This window comes from Neolamprologus brichardi, chromosome 3 (genome assembly GCF_056152115.1).
Source record: "Neolamprologus brichardi isolate AB-2024 chromosome 3, ASM5615211v1, whole genome shotgun sequence".
Classification (NCBI taxonomy): domain Eukaryota; kingdom Metazoa; phylum Chordata; class Actinopteri; order Cichliformes; family Cichlidae; genus Neolamprologus; species Neolamprologus brichardi.
In genome coordinates, this window is record NC_142106.1 from 20,217,728 (window position 1) to 20,233,072 (window position 15,345).

General features: G+C 41.6%; 3 protein-coding genes across 6 annotated transcripts; all 3 read right to left on the reverse strand.

The window, feature by feature from the left end:
- Nucleotides 1-312: 312 nt before the first annotated feature.
- On the reverse strand, nucleotides 313-2,637 carry LOC148103813 (tripartite motif-containing protein 16-like). Of its 2 annotated transcripts, XM_087833904.1 has the most exons (2): nucleotides 2,622-2,637; nucleotides 313-2,009 (listed from the first exon to the last, which is right to left on the reverse strand). In XM_087833904.1, the coding sequence occupies exons 1-2, from the start codon at nucleotides 2,635-2,637 to the stop codon at nucleotides 364-366; spliced, it is 1,662 nt and encodes a 553-aa protein (XP_087690030.1). In that variant the 3' UTR covers nucleotides 313-363. The 2 variants fall into 2 exon arrangements, with proteins under 2 accessions (XP_087690030.1, XP_087690025.1); XM_087833899.1 differs by lacking the exon at nucleotides 2,622-2,637 and having other exon boundaries at nucleotides 313-2,064.
- A 5,426-nt stretch (nucleotides 2,638-8,063) lies between these two features.
- LOC102787419 (tripartite motif-containing protein 16-like) lies at nucleotides 8,064-10,092 on the reverse strand. 3 transcript variants are annotated; one of them, XM_087834266.1, is made up of 2 exons: nucleotides 9,792-10,092; nucleotides 8,064-9,644 (listed from the first exon to the last, which is right to left on the reverse strand). In XM_087834266.1, exons 1-2 carry the CDS (start codon nucleotides 10,086-10,088, stop codon nucleotides 8,484-8,486), a joined length of 1,458 nt encoding a protein of 485 aa, XP_087690392.1. In that variant the 5' UTR covers nucleotides 10,089-10,092; the 3' UTR covers nucleotides 8,064-8,483. The 3 variants fall into 3 exon arrangements, with proteins under 3 accessions (XP_087690392.1, XP_087690390.1, XP_035770338.2); XM_087834264.1 differs by having other exon boundaries at nucleotides 9,729-10,092; XM_035914445.2 differs by having other exon boundaries at nucleotides 8,064-10,092.
- Nucleotides 10,093-11,601: 1,509 nt separating this feature from the next.
- On the reverse strand, nucleotides 11,602-15,335 carry anapc10 (anaphase promoting complex subunit 10). Its single transcript, XM_006806090.3, has 6 exons — nucleotides 15,181-15,335; nucleotides 14,520-14,635; nucleotides 14,181-14,271; nucleotides 13,887-14,007; nucleotides 13,717-13,770; nucleotides 11,602-12,098 (listed from the first exon to the last, which is right to left on the reverse strand). The coding sequence occupies exons 2-6, from the start codon at nucleotides 14,632-14,634 to the stop codon at nucleotides 11,919-11,921; spliced, it is 561 nt and encodes a 186-aa protein (XP_006806153.1). The 5' UTR covers nucleotide 14,635; nucleotides 15,181-15,335; the 3' UTR covers nucleotides 11,602-11,918.
- Nucleotides 15,336-15,345: the final 10 nt, after the last annotated feature.

Genomic DNA, 15,345 nt, shown 5'->3' on the forward strand with positions numbered 1-15,345 from the left:
TATAGATTTATGTGATCAAGCGCAACAACAAAAAATGAGCTATGAAACACAGCAAGTGCAGTGTGACTGACAGCTGATCTGCAGAGAGGAAACAACAATGAGCTCTCAGTGACAATGAGTGGTACCGTGCACCTCGCTTCTACTGGAGCTAAAATCTGTGGACACTGTTTATATTGTTAAAAAGAAACTTGGTTTGGTTTGATATAGTTTCATCTGTTTATGCTATTTTAATTTGGTCTATACCTATTTCTGTATTGTAAAGCACTTTGTGAATTTTGTTCTTCACATGAGATAAATAAATCTTACCAAGAAACTGGAAAGACAGACACATATTTTAACGAATTGTCCAATACTGACTTCTGACTATTTCACTTTAATGAACGCTGCAGTGTCTCCATGATCTAAAAGCCGAACTCCAGCATAGAGCGGCTGAGTGAATGTGGTCTGGACTCTGTGGAGGAGAGTCATGGTTTCAGAGACGCTGTAGAAAGACAGAATACCTGCTCTGTGATCCAGGTACACTCCTACTCTGGAGGACCGAGGACCTGAGAGGACAGTTTGGACATTGTTGTGCCAAAGAACATAGCTGTTTGTCTCACAACATAATGACCAAGATTTGTCATTTCCACCAAATGCACACTCATTTGAGATCCCTGCTCTGCTGATATTCTTGTATGCGACTGCTACATCAACTCCTCTCCCTCTCCACTCCACCTCCCAGTAACAACGTCCAGTCAGACTCTCTCTACTCAGGACCCTCTCCGATTCAGAAAATCTGTCTGGATGATCACAATAAGATTGTTTTTGTTTCATAAATGTTGTTTTTTTGTTCCTCTCCGATAATAACAGACGTCTGTTTGCTGTGTTTGGATCCAGTGTGATTTGACGTGAATATTTTAAGAATCCAGCTCTGGTCTTTGGCTCTGGTGGTGACAGTAAAACATCCACTTCAGTGACTGTCAGTGAGATGTTTGTCCATTCCTCTCTCAGAATGTCCTGTAGTTTATCTCTGGTCTCTGACACAGCTGCTGTCACATCCTCAAAGTAGCTCAGAGGACGAATATTGATGCTGGATGAGTGTGTAGACTCACTGAGTGCTGACAGTGAGGGGTAGTTGTGTAGAAACTGGTTGTGATCCTCTGTGTGTGAGAGCTGCTCCAGCTCGCCGTCTTTCCTCTTCAGCTCAGCGATCTCCTGCTCCAGCTTCTCCTGAAGCTCTTTGACTCGACTCACTTCAGTTTCCTGCTGGGATCTGACCTGCTGCTTCACATCAGAGCTTCTTTTCTGGAGGAGACGGATCAGCTCAGTGAACATCTTCTCACTGTCCTCCACTGCTTTATCAGCAGAGCCATTGATGGCCTCCACCTCCTGTTGAAGCAGCATCACATCTTTCTCTCGCTCCTGGATTCTCTGCTGGATGTTTAGTCGTCTCACCTCGAGCTCCTTCTGCTTCTCAGTCCTTTCTGCTGCAGCTGGGACTGTTTCATGGCCTTTATGTTCATCCATTGTGCAGAGATAACAGATACTCTGCTGATCAGTACGACAGAAAATCTTCATCACCTCATCATGACGAGAGCAGATGTTCTCCTGGAGCTTCTTGGAGGGGGCCACCAGCTTGTGTTTCTTTAATGGAGCTGCATCATAGTGAGGTTGGAGGTGTTTCTCACAGTAAGAGGCTGGACAAGATAAACAGGACTTGATGGCTTTCACCTTCCTCCCAGTGCAGACATCACAGGCCACATCTTCAGGTCCAGCATAGCAGTGATCAGCTGGAGCAGCTTGGAGTCCAGTCTTCTTCAGCTGCTCCACTAAAGCTGCTAACATGGTGTTTTTCTCCAGGACAGGCCTCGGTGTGAAAGTCTTCCTGCACTGAGGGCAGCTGTGGATTTTCTGCTTCTCATCCTCTTCATCAAAGTGGGATTTAATACAGTTCATGCAGTAGCTGTGTCCACAGGGAATAGTCACCGGATCCTTCAGTAAATCCAAACAGATTGAACAAGAAAAGGTTTCTCGATCCAGCTGCGAGAAGGCGTCCAAGTCCAACTTAATCCTTTTTTGTTCCATTTCACCTCTCAGTAACTATGGCTGTGTGACTTTTTCTTACAGAGAAATGAAAGTAGTCTGAACGGGGAAAAAAGTTTTCACACGTCACCACATGTTCGTTACACCCATCTTAAAATGGCAGGTGTGTGTGTGTGTGTGTGTGTGTGTTGGGGGGGGGGGGGGGGGGGGGGGCAATGAAGCGTGTGGAAAGAGAGGAGGTGCTGTGTTTCAAGACAGGAAGCTAATAGAGTGGTTATGGTTAATACTTTCTTATATATATATATATATATATATATATATATATATAATGAAAATACTGAATGAAACCTCAATTATTTCGATTGAAACTCGAAATATATTGAATGAAAAGCTCATTATGGCGCCATTATGTGTTTTAAATGTGTAATATTAATTAAATGTAATTTTTAATTCAATTTTGTTTATACAGCGCCAAATCACATCAACAGTTGCCTCAAGGTACTCCCAGTGGGAGTATCCCCCCAAAGAGGGACAAAAGGACCCCCTGATGATCCTCTAATCACATGAGCCAAGGTGTGAAAACGGGCCTTAACGCCCACTCACATCCTGGGCCATCTGACCTCAGGAAATTGCATGATAAGGTGGGGCCAGGTTTCACAATGAGCTCTCCCGAAACCCTAGCTGATTGGGACCCACGCCCGTTTTCACACCTTGGCTCATGTGATTAGAGGATCATCAGGGGGTCCTTTTGTCCCTCTTTGGGGGGATACTCCCACTGGGTTTAAATCTGGGACTCTCCACCATTTGACCTTAGAACTGAAGAAACCTCTCGGATGAGAGGTGAAACGTCTTCAAGCAACTTGAAGAAGTCCAGACGCTTTTCTTTGCAAGCTCCTTTGACTACGATGACCTGGATGACTGAGAACCTTCACAGACATATCTACCTGCTGAGCTATCCCCCCCCCCCCCCCCTTTTTTTTATGTTACCTTTTGACTAAAGGAGTCAATAGATCTGAACCCTCAGTGTCACCTGATCCAGCCCTAAGTATATGCTTTAGCAAACCAGAACATTTTAAGCCTATTCTTATAAGTAGAGATAATGTCTGTCTCCTGAATTCAAACTGGAAGCTGGTTCCTCAGAAGAGGGGCCTCATTCTACATTTCTACTCTAGGAACAACAAGTAGGCCTGCAGTGAGAGAGCGAAGTGCTCTAATAGGGTGATATGGTACTACAAGGTCATTAAGATAAGATGGGGCCTGATTATTTAAGACCTTGTATGTGAGGAGCAGTGTGGGTTTGTGTGGGTTTGAATTCAATTCTGGATTCAATGAAGGGAAGCAAACACTGCAAGTATAAAAATCTGTAAATCAACACCTGGAGCTAAACCAACAACTAGATTACAGCAACATTTGCAATAAAACATGGTAACATTTGTTCCATCTACTAACCAGTGAAACCATAGAACTACCAACAGCTAAATATGGTAACTATGGCAACCGAAGAAACTGCAGCATCTGTTAATAGACATGACAACTTCTTCATCTCAACTTCTTCAGCTAAGCAAACAAGGTAAACTACAGCAACATCTGCAGTAACACATGGCAAATTCTGCAACTGAGCTAATGACGAAAACAAAAGCATCAGCTGCTAGTAAATTTGGCAACATCTTCAACTGTCAGCCAGCATGACCAAGCATGATAGCCACGGCAACTAAACAAACCTCAAATCACATCAACATATGCTTTAAGACATAGCTACTTCTGCACTGATGCAACAACAATAAAAAGTAAGAAGTGCTGCAACTAAACAAACTTCAAACTACAGTATCTCCCATAACACAAAGACACTTAAGTGAGTAAATGAATGACTGAAACTACAGCTAGATCTGCTACTAGACATGGCAACTTCTGCAACTCAGTCAGTGACTGAAACTATAACAGCATCTGCAAAAAACAAAAAAGAAAAACAAACAAAAACATGCCAATTTCTGTTTGGTTTAGCTGATGCAAAAAAAAAATTGACAATTGAAACTACATCTGCAGAAAAGTATTAAAAATTCTGCAACAAATGAATGAAAGAAACTTTAGCAACATCCACTACATGGCATGGGAACTTCTACAACTAAATAAATGACTGTAAAATAGCAACATCCACCACTACTACTAACCCTTCAACTACTGCAACTACCACTAGAACCACTACAACTACAACAATGTCTGCTAGAAGATGTGGCAACTACTGCAACAAAATGAAAGCCTAAAAATACACTAACAACTGCTACTGTGCACGGCAAGTTTTGCAACCAAATTGGCATATGAAAATAAACCAGCATCTGGTAGAAGATATGATGACTAAATAAAGAACTGAAACCACAACACCCCTCTGTGAATCGCTACCTTATAGTGGCTTGAGGGGTTTGTGTGTCCCAGGGATGTCAGAGGCTATGCTGTCCAGGGGCATTTGCCCCCTAGTAGGGTCTCCCATGGCAAATTGGTCCTGGGTGAGGGATCAAACAAAGAGCGATTCAAAAGACTCTTATGAGTACATGATCAAGGGAACTGTTCTGGGCTCAGAATCTCATCTTTGCTGGAACCAGCACTCCTGGAGAGGAGCTGGACTCTGTCTCTGTCTGGAGTTGCCCTTGGTGAGAGACGACGGGCTGGGGTGGGTATCCTAGTATCCCCTTGGCTTGCTGCCTGTATGTTGCGGTTTTTCCCAGTGGACAAGAGGGTTTGTTCCCTCCATCTTTGGGTTGGGGAATTAGTCCTGACTGCCGTTTGCCATTATGCGCCGAATGACGGTTCTGATTAGCCAGCCTTCTTGGAGTCCCTTCTTGGAGCCTCCCAGATCTGAACCCCAGTGGTGTTTTGTCATTGACCATTACCATGCGGAAGGACCCATGGGAGAACAAATCAGGGAGCGCTAAGTCTAAACCATGGCATCTCCCCATTAATAGCCAATCACAAATATTACCTGTTTCCATGTGTCCAATATTTACTTTGAATTATGAACTGTCTGGGAGTTTTCCATGCGCAAACTGCCTGACATAGAGAAGTCCACAGCTTTGCAAGCCGAATCTTAGCTGCCTGATAATAAAATAATGTGAACTGCTAGATTGTCTACATTGTCTCTTGAACTTTTCTTAGCAAAAAAGAACTCCACAGTAGCCAAGTGGCCGAAGGCTTTGACTTTGGGTGGTCTCAGAATCTTATCTCTGCTTTTCGCAGAAGATATGGTTTTGGTGGGTTCAACAGGTGATGGCCTCCAGCTTGCACTGGAACAGTTGTACCCGAGTGTAAAATGGGGGGAATGAGAATCAGCAGGAGAGCTGAGTGTAAAAGTGAAGCTCTCCATTAACCGGTCAATCTACACCCATACCCTCACCTATGGTCACGAGCTGTGGGTAGTGACTGAATAAACAAGATCATGTGGGGCTTCCTCTGAAGGGTGGCTGGCCTCTCCCTTACAGAGCCTACCGGGCAGAGGCCCTGGGGCAGACCCAGGACACACTGGAGAGATTATATCTCTCGGCTGGCCTGGGAACGCCTTGGTGTCCCCCTGGACAATTTGGAGGAAGTGGTTAGGGAGAAGGAGGTCTGGGTTTCTCTGATTAGGCCTAGATAAGCGGAAGAGGAAGGAAGGAAGGAAGGAAGGACGGACAGACAGATACCACAACATCTGCAGAATGGCTACTTCTGCAACTCAACCAGTGACTAAAACTATAAGAACATCAGCAGAAAACAATGAAGAATTCTGTAACTTAATGGATCAATGAAACAATAGCTGCTATAAGTATTGTCTACTTTTGTAACTAAACAAACCTCAGACTACAACATCTCCTGTAATGAATGACTGAAACTACAGTATCATCTGCAGGAAAGCATGGTGACTTCAGGAATTAAATCAGTGGCTGAAAATATAACATCTACAGGAAAGCATGGATAATGCTGTAACAAATGAATGAAGGAGACTACAGCGATATCTGCTATAAGTCATGGCAATGTCTGCAACTCTGCTACTCCAAGTATAACAACATCTGCTATATGACACAAAACTTTCACAAAACTAAAACTACAGCCACACCAGCAGCAAAGAGTGATTGTAACTAAACAAGCCTAAAACCACAGCAACTTCTGCAACTAAGTTAATAATTTCTTTCTTTTTTTTCTTTTTTCTTTTTGCCTGTCCCGTTTGGTTCTTTTGCCATCAGAATTATTGTCTAAAGGCAAAGAAAGATGCCCAATGGATTTACTTTACCAAATGGACCATCCCGGCCCTGCCGTATTGGTCTATTTGATTCACCTTTGCTTTTATTGTTTATTTTATTTTATTTTATTTTATTTTCACTTGCTAAATACGGGACAGACTTGACTGGGGGAAAGAAAGAGGGGAAAAAAAACAGCAGGGAAGAGGAATGGTGATAAAGGGCAAAAAACAAAAACCAACAAAACAGACAAAAAATACATATCATATATCAATCACATGGATCACCTGTTGAGAAAGAAAAAAGAGAAAACAAGCAAAAAAAGACAGAAATATAATAAACAACATCATCGCGATGATCTATGTGAATATAACAGTAAATACTAAATATTGAATATTATTGTGCAGCACGTAGGATCGACAGCGCACAGTGTGCTTTGAGGTAGCAGCCAAAAAGGGTGTAGTTTGTGTGTGTGAGCACCCGTGTGTGCACCTGTGAGCGTGAGCGCGCTTGTATTCAAAAGGTTCCTTCATGTAATGATCTGCTAGAGGGTGTGGGGGGCCACAGCCCCGTCCTCCAGGGCATGAAGCAGGTATGGAGGAGATCCAAACTCCAGACATCCAGAGGCCCCCAGAGCACAAGAGACCAAGGAAGACCAACGGAGGGGCAGCCGCGCCACTATCCCAGAAAGAGCTGAGGAGAGTCCCAGATGAGGGGTCACTCAGCAGCCGCGGAGCAGAAGCAGACTGCCGACTCCGCAGCAGCAGGGAGGCCCCACATATACTTTGTTACTATATTTGAATTTAATATTTAATAATTTCAAATATAGTAACATCTGCTTCTACTGTTGACACTGGAACTACAACTAAACAAATCTATCTATGATAAGATACAGCAACTACTGTAACCATAAAAGTCCTGGATATAACAGTCGTGTGGCAAAAAAAAAAAATCATACAAGCACGCAGTGACAGTCTCTCCTTCAACTTCTGCAGCCAGAGGAAATTTGTAAATGAGAGACAGTCTCCAACATATTTTTGTTTGTTTGTTTTTTGCTAAACACGTCACTCATGACCAACGAATCAAACCTGTTTGCTTAACCAAAGCAGAGAAAGAGAATCAGGATTCGTCCAAAAGCAGCTAAACAGGAAGGACACAGAAAGATACTGAATCATCTGCATGAGTCAGATCAGGATTTAGAGTGTGTGTGTGTGTTTCACTTGTTGTGCTAAGTTCATGGTTGAACACCTTTGTACTCTCGGACAAACACATCAGTTTCCTCATCTGCGTAATCACTGGGAGACTTTGGAGGCGAGCTGTAGGCTACTCACCCAATCACATGTCAGAAACACTACATTGTGCCTTCTGCTGTTTTTTCCAACACGTTCTCATCCCAAAACGTAACATACTACGCTATGAGACAAATTTTTGGTATGTTACGCTTTCAGCCACTCAACACGTCTCTATATTATGCGTTCAGAAACAGGAGAGAATATGAGAACCGTCTGGACATGTACATTTATTTTACTTTTTTTTAATTTTATTTTATCATGAATCACTTTGGAAAACTCTATCTAACATGATTAAGGTTGTGGTTAAGGTTAGGGATAAGAACACAGAAAACAGACCAGCAGAAAGTCTAAGTTATAGCCACACCTGATATATAAACAAAATACCAGTAATGAGTTACATACACCACAGCAGCAAAGGATTCAAATCAAGATTTTCATTTCAATATTTCTTCAAATAACCAAATAACTCCTCTGTGTTAAAACACAAAAATCAACAACAAAAAAAGAAAGAAAATCAGCATGTATCAGTTCAAACATGTAACAAACTTCACACAGGAGGGTTTACATTAACCAAGTCTTCAGATTGAGTCTCTATAAAATCCACATCTTCTCTAGTAGAATACGTGTGACTTTGTGTGCTGGAAGGACTGAAATTAAAAGTCTTATTCAGAGTGTAACATTTGATCTGTGAGCTTAGACAATACTATTCATAATAAAACAATTATATTTATAATACTAGTGTCTTCTTGATATAAAACTGAGGTTCATTAATGTTTGTTCATTTTTATTAGATTTTATGATCTTCTCCATACAAGCTAATTATAAATTGTTTTCGGTCTAGCAGAATTTACTTTCAAAGAACTTTCTGGTGCCACTCTGACCTCTTTTCAAAATCTCCATCACTGTTGACAACAATGATGGAGACCAAAGAAACAGGAACTAGCTGACCCTCAGTGACTTCTGTCTATTTCAGTTTAATCAACTCTGCAGTGTCTCCATGATCAATAAAAAGACAAAGTCCAGCATAGAGCGGCTGAGTGAATGTGGTCTGGACTCTGTGGAGGAGAGTCATGGTTTCAGAGACGCTGTAGAAAGACAGAATACCTGCTCTGTGATCCAGGTACACTCCTACTCTGGAGGACCGAGGACCTGAGAGGACAGTTTGGACTTTCTTGTGCAAAAATTTGCAACTTTTTCTGTCACAGCTCAATAACCAAGACTTGTCATTAAATCCAAATTCACATTCATCTGACTCTCCTGCTCTGCTGATAGTCTTGTATGCAACTGCTGCATCAACTCCACCCCCTCTCCACTCCACCTCCCAGTAACAACGTCCAGTCAGACTCTCTCTACTCAGGACTTGATAATAATCAGTGAATCTGTCTGGGTGATTAGAGTAAGTCTGTTTTTGTCTCATTAATGTCACTTTTCTGTTCCCTTCAGATAATAACAATTCTCTGTGTGCTGTGTTTGGATCCAGTGTGATTTCATGTGAATATTTTAAGAATCCAGCTCTGGTCTTTGGCTCTGGTGGTGACAGTAAAACATCCTCTTCAGTGACTGTCAGTGAGATGTTTGTCCATTCCTCTCTCAGAATGTCCTGTAGTTTATCTCTGGTCTCTGACACAGCTGCTGTCACATACTCAAAGTAGCTCAGAGGACGAATATTGATGCTGGATGAGTGTGTAGACTCACTGAGTGCTGACAGTGAGGGGTAGTTGTGTAGAAACTGGTTGTGATCCTCTGTGTGTGAGAGCTGCTCCAGCTCGCCGTCTTTCCTCTTCAGCTCAGCGATCTCCTGCTCCAGCTTCTCCTGAAGCTCTTTGACTCGACTCACTTCAGTTTCCTGCTGGGATCTGACCTGCTGCTTCACATCAGAGCTTCTTTTCTGGATGAGACGGATCAGCTCAGTGAACATCTTCTCACTGTCCTCCACTGCTTTATCAGCAGAGCCATTGATGGCCTCCACCTCCTGTTGAAGCAGCTTCACATCTTTCTCTCGCTCCTGGATTCTCTGCTGGATGTTTAGTCGTCTCACCTCGAGCTCCTTCTGCTTCTCAGTCCTTTCTGCTGCAGCTGGGACTGTTTCATGGCCTTTATGACGAGAGCAGATGTTCTCCTGGAGCTTCTTGGAGGGGGCCACCAGCTTGTGTTTCTTTAATGGAGCTGCATCATAGTGAGGTTGGAGGTGTTTCTCACAGTAAGAGGCCAGACAGACTAAACAGGACTTGATGGCTTTCAGCTTCCTCCCAGTACAGATATCACAGGCCACATCTTCAGGTCCAGCATAGCAGTGATCAGCTGGAGCAGCTTGGAGTCCAGTCTTCTTCAGTAACTCCATCAACTCTGCTAACATGGTGTTTTTCTCCAGGACAGGCCTCGGTGTGAAAGTCTTCCTGCACTGAGGGCAGCTGTGGATTCCCTTCCTGTCCTCTTCATCAAAGTGGGTTTTAATACAGTTCATGCAGTAGCTGTGTCCACAGGGAATAGTCACCGTATCCTTCAGTAGATCCAAACAGATCCAACAAGAGAACATTTCTCGATCTAGCTGATCTCTTTTCTGCGCCATTTCTCCTTCACAGTAAGAGTGACTCTGTGAGTTTCTGTTACATAGTGGTGAAACTATTCCAGAAAATATGTGGACAGACTGGAGCTGCTGTGCTTCAGGTAGAAGAGGGAGGAGTTAACATACTTTAGCTTTTACCAGGAAAAACAGTTTGAAGTAGACACTGTTTAGTAACTTTAAACATCATAGGTCTGTGTGTAGTTTGCATTTTTATCCGTTACCTCCTAATCAGTTAAAAATCTGTAAATACATAATCAGCAAATGCAAACAACACTTGCAAATAAATATATATTCAGCACCCAATGAGGCCACAGCAATATGTACAACTGCAACTCCTGCAAATGAGTCAGCCTCTGAAACTACAGGAATTATAAAACTGTATCTACAGTAATGGCGAAAACTAAACATGGCAAGTATCTCAAGATTTGCACACTAACGGGTGAATGAAGCAACCATTGACACTATACCTGCAACTAACAACACCAACATTGTCAAGTTAGTGAAACTGAAATGACTGAAACTGGTGCAACTAAATGAAATACCCAAGCTACCTCACCATCTGGTGCTAGTTATGGAAACTTCCACAACTTAATCAAACACTGATACTACTGAACATCTGAAGCTACAGATGGAAAGTTAGGCAGCTAAACTGCAGCAAGATCTAGTAAAAGTAAAGCTAGAGCAACTACTGTGACTACAAACTGCAGCAACATGTGAATCAGGCAACCACTTATGTGACAATAAAAAACAGAGATTTTAAGTTTATGCCTTGCTGCAGAGTTTTGTTCCAATGAGTTTTTGTTTAGACATATAAACAGTGAGTTACAATAGTCCAAACATGGTGAAACAAATGCATGTATAACCACCTCCAGTTCAGTGTGTTTGATAAGTGATAAAAGAAAGACCGAACCAGAGATTTGAACATCCAAAGTGAGAGCAGAGTCAAAAGTTACCCCAAGGGTCCTGATAGACAATTTCACAGATGTCGAAAGGGGACCTAGAGCTTTCATCATCGTATGTCTGCCAGGAACACATACAAGGACTTCGGTTTTTCCTTCATTAAGTTGGAGGAAGTTGTCAGTCATCCAACCTTTAATGGAGTCTAAGCCCTTATTCATAATCTTCAGCTTAGAAACATCTTGGGGCTAAAAAGAAATGTATAACTGAATTTCATCTGCATAGCAGTGATAGCAAATTTCCTCAAAGGGGCTCAAAATATGCTGAAAAGGAAGTAGATATGTTAGAAACAATAAGGGCCCCAATACAGAACCTTGTGGCACACCATAGGTAAGGGAAGTGAAGGATGACCTGCACTTAGAAACCATATCAAAGGCCGACGTGAGGTCCAACATCAGCAGAATAGAACATTTTCCTGCATCATCAACGTATTACCATTTTCAAACCTCATTTTCTTCAAGTAAAGCAACAACATCTGTGACTAAACCAAGAAGCATAAGACTGAGCACAGCTACAGAATAAAGTTATAGTTTTCTACACGAACACAGTCACATTCTGGATTTTTGAAACATTTATTTTTACCTTTTTATTAACAATCCACAACAGGAAACAATGTGTAGGCACAAAAGTTTTTTTTTTTTTTTATACTGCGAGAGACAAAAAGGTTAAATTTAGGAACCAAATTCATATCAAAGCATTCACTCTGTGTGGAAACTCATTGTTAAAGCATGTAAACCAACACTGACTGGGTCAATGACTCTGACTGAACATCTTTAAATATTCGACACTGGCAGCTTCACTGGTTTCCCTCTTATTGATAATGATCTGCAGCAGCTCCAGATATAAGTCTGTTGAGGTTCCTGGGTCACGTCCAGATCACCTGATGGTCCGGTACATCATAAAGTCGACCGTGGTGCATCGTGGGAACTTGCCGATCGAGCTCTCCTCCACGGGTGTGTAAACTTTGATCTGCCTCATGTGCGTATCTCTCCCATTCTGGTGGTTGGCCAGCACGGCGATCTGGATCATGAATGTGCTGATGGGCTCGTTTGTGCGCTGAAAAACACACAAACGCGCACACACACACACACAGAGTGACTGATCATCAAGCCACTTCTTTAAAGATACTTATAATCTGCCAATTTTAACTACAACTTTCACCACCAGGAGGCAGCGTTTTACCAGCAGCTGCTGTTCTGTTTAAGTTCAATGTTTCTGTTTTAGGTGCTCCCATTGAGAAGAATGTGCTGCTTAAATAAATATTACAGCAGCAGTCCCCGACCTTTTCTATGCCATGGACCGGTTTATGTCCAGCAATATTTTCACGGACCGGCCTTTAAGGTGTCGCGGATAAATACAACAAAGTAAAAGCAGTATCATTACCAAAAAAAAGAAAGAAAAAAGAAGATTTATTCATAACACATGGGAAAAGACCCAGAGAAACAAAGTTAACCATAAAAACGATGAAAACCATAAATTTCACACCTGAGCCTCAACTCTCGTGGCCCGGTGCCAGTCGGTGGCCCAGAGGTTGGGGACCGCTGCATTCGTTAGACTGACTCACTGCTCCATCTTGTGGTACAAACTGGTATTACATAACAACAACACTTGCTTTTCTTTTACATTCTGTTAATGTTGTAGTGACATTTTAAACATTTTTAACCATATTTAAACACAAGAATTTACAAAAACGTATCTCTAGCTCCCCTGAGTTGAAAAATAAACAAACCAAAACACTCAAGTTTATATTCACTGTCCAATCATAAGAGCTGTAGGTTACTGCACTTGGTGGCATGTAAAGACCCCCACAAGTCTTAGGTGGAGAAGCGCTGCCTTATTTTTCTGCATTATGTCTATTTTTGCAGGAACAGTGCTTCACAAATTTATCAGACCACCGGCCAGTGTAAGGTTTATGCCACCCTAAATGAACAGTATTTATAATTATCAAATTCACTTTTTATGTTTCTGTAATGGTTAAGTCACCAATGTGTGAAAGCAGAGGCACCCAGTGCTCATAAAATGTTCATTTTATTGCTAATAAATAATTTTTGCTGTTATCCATGCATTTTTTTTTTTATTTACTGTCTTACCAAAAACAAAGAATAAAAGTGTAAAGCACAATATTATTTTTGAATCAAGATTTTAAATTACATTTATTTGCTTGCATTCATGAACATAAAAAGTTTTTTATAGTGGTCGAATGTTATGTCTCAGTTCCGGCTCAAGTTTAGGTACAAAAACATGAATTCAGTCATTTTTAGTTTTGTTTGTTTGTTTGTTTGTTTGTTTGTTTGTTTGTTTACACATTTTTACAGAACTTCTTTATTCTCTTGATTTTAAGATAAGCTAACTCTTATTGTCATCGCACAGTCACACGTTGTACTAAAATACAGTGAAATTAGCACTAAACACAACAAAACACAACACAATAAACTTTAAAGTGGATAAAAAGTGCAAAGAAGGTATGAATTAACGAATGAATGTTCATTGCACAATGAACGAATAATTTTGTTATCCGCTGTACATCATCATAACCACAAACCCTTCTGAAAGCCTACTTCTACAACCTGCAGAGACAATTGGAAAAGCAAACAGAGACCACAGAGCAGGATGTTACAGAGTCCTGTTTTGATAAAATGCAGCATTTAAAGGTTGGAAAAATATTAATTCTTACCGGATTCATGAGAGAGATGTGAATCCATCCACTGGGCTCCACCATCTCTAGCTGCTGCAGAGGGGAAGACGAGGAAGAGGAGGGTCTGAGTGGTTTTGAAACCTCCAGATGAAAACCAGACTATTTTTATTAATTATTCTTTTTATTGAGATATATACACTAAGCTTTACCCTGATTTCTTGAAGATTGTGGAAGTTGTTGCCGACTCGCACCGAGATCTTACTCGGGGTGTAGCTCTCGTCTGACTTATAATCAGCATAAATGCACAACATCTTCACTGTCGTCCTCCTCCTTTACTCCACAGGTCACATATTAAAGAAAGTGAATTAATGACAAAGCAAAAGAGTAAGGTTCTGTCAGCAGCAGCACACACAAATAAAATTAACAACACCTTCCAGTTGAAGATAATGTACATTTTCCAGGTTTACTTTAACTTCTCTTGTACAGAAGCTGGAAAACGTTACCTGAACTGTATGTTGACCAGGTGAGGCTGCGACCCATCCGACTGCCAGTAGGTCTCCAGGTTGTCATCCCTTAGCTGATCCACTCCAAATCCTGGACACGTAGAGGGCAAACACATCAGACTAGAATTGATCCCAACGGCCACTGAAATTGATCCAAACGTGGCAATTGTGTAGTAAGGCAAACTGCTTACTACGCTGTGAAAATGTGGATATGCATATGAACAGCTCCAAGGAGAAAAATAACACAATTTCTGAGATTGTGTCCACTTCTGAAAGATGTTTACAGTCATCTGTTCACACAGCAGACTGTATGCAGGGGGGGTCTGAGGGAGTAGTTACCAGGTTTACAGGAAGAGAGGGACCACACCGCCTGGGAGCCGATCTCCCGAACCGTCCCGGTCCGCTCCAGCTGCTTCGGGTCAGCTCCAGGTGGTGTCTTGCTCGGTGTCGCCATACTTTAAAACAAACAAAAAAAAAAAACACAAGTTCAGCACACTCTGATGGAAAATCTGACGAGTTTTTCTCAAAAGGTTCATGGAGATCAGTAACCTAACACCAACGTCTATTCATGTTTTCGATATCTTAAGGGTTATTCACACTTAGTAAATACAACTTAATGAACGAAGCAAATATAACTGTATTTTAATAATAAGCTGACAATTAGGTAAAGTTCGGCTTATAAATATCACTACTGGTACCATCTATTTTAACTAGATTATAACCAGACGCAAACCTTTATGCATATTTTAAACATTTCGAGCTCTATTTCCATTTAATAGAAAATACAGAAAATGTAAGTCCTGTTTAGGAATAAGGGGACCTTTTGGTAAACTTTTTCGTATAAATGACAAAGCTAGAGCATCCATTTCAGCTAAAAAGTGACTTATTTGGGAGTTATTTATGACACTAGCTAGTCGCCAGCAGCTGACACTTCTCAACTCTAAACGCTCTCAAAACCCCTAAAACTCAATCTACGCCACAGTTATTGAAGCCGACTCACAGACGCGTTAGTACAGGTCTCCCGGGTGTCGTGTCAGTGCATCAGAAATACGGCTGCACGTCCAAAATAGTTTAAATCCGTTTCTATTTACACACTTCGAATCTCCCACTTTTTTGCGCTTGAGCGTCGCTTCTTATACACGTCACCAGCGCTGAGCAAGCAGTC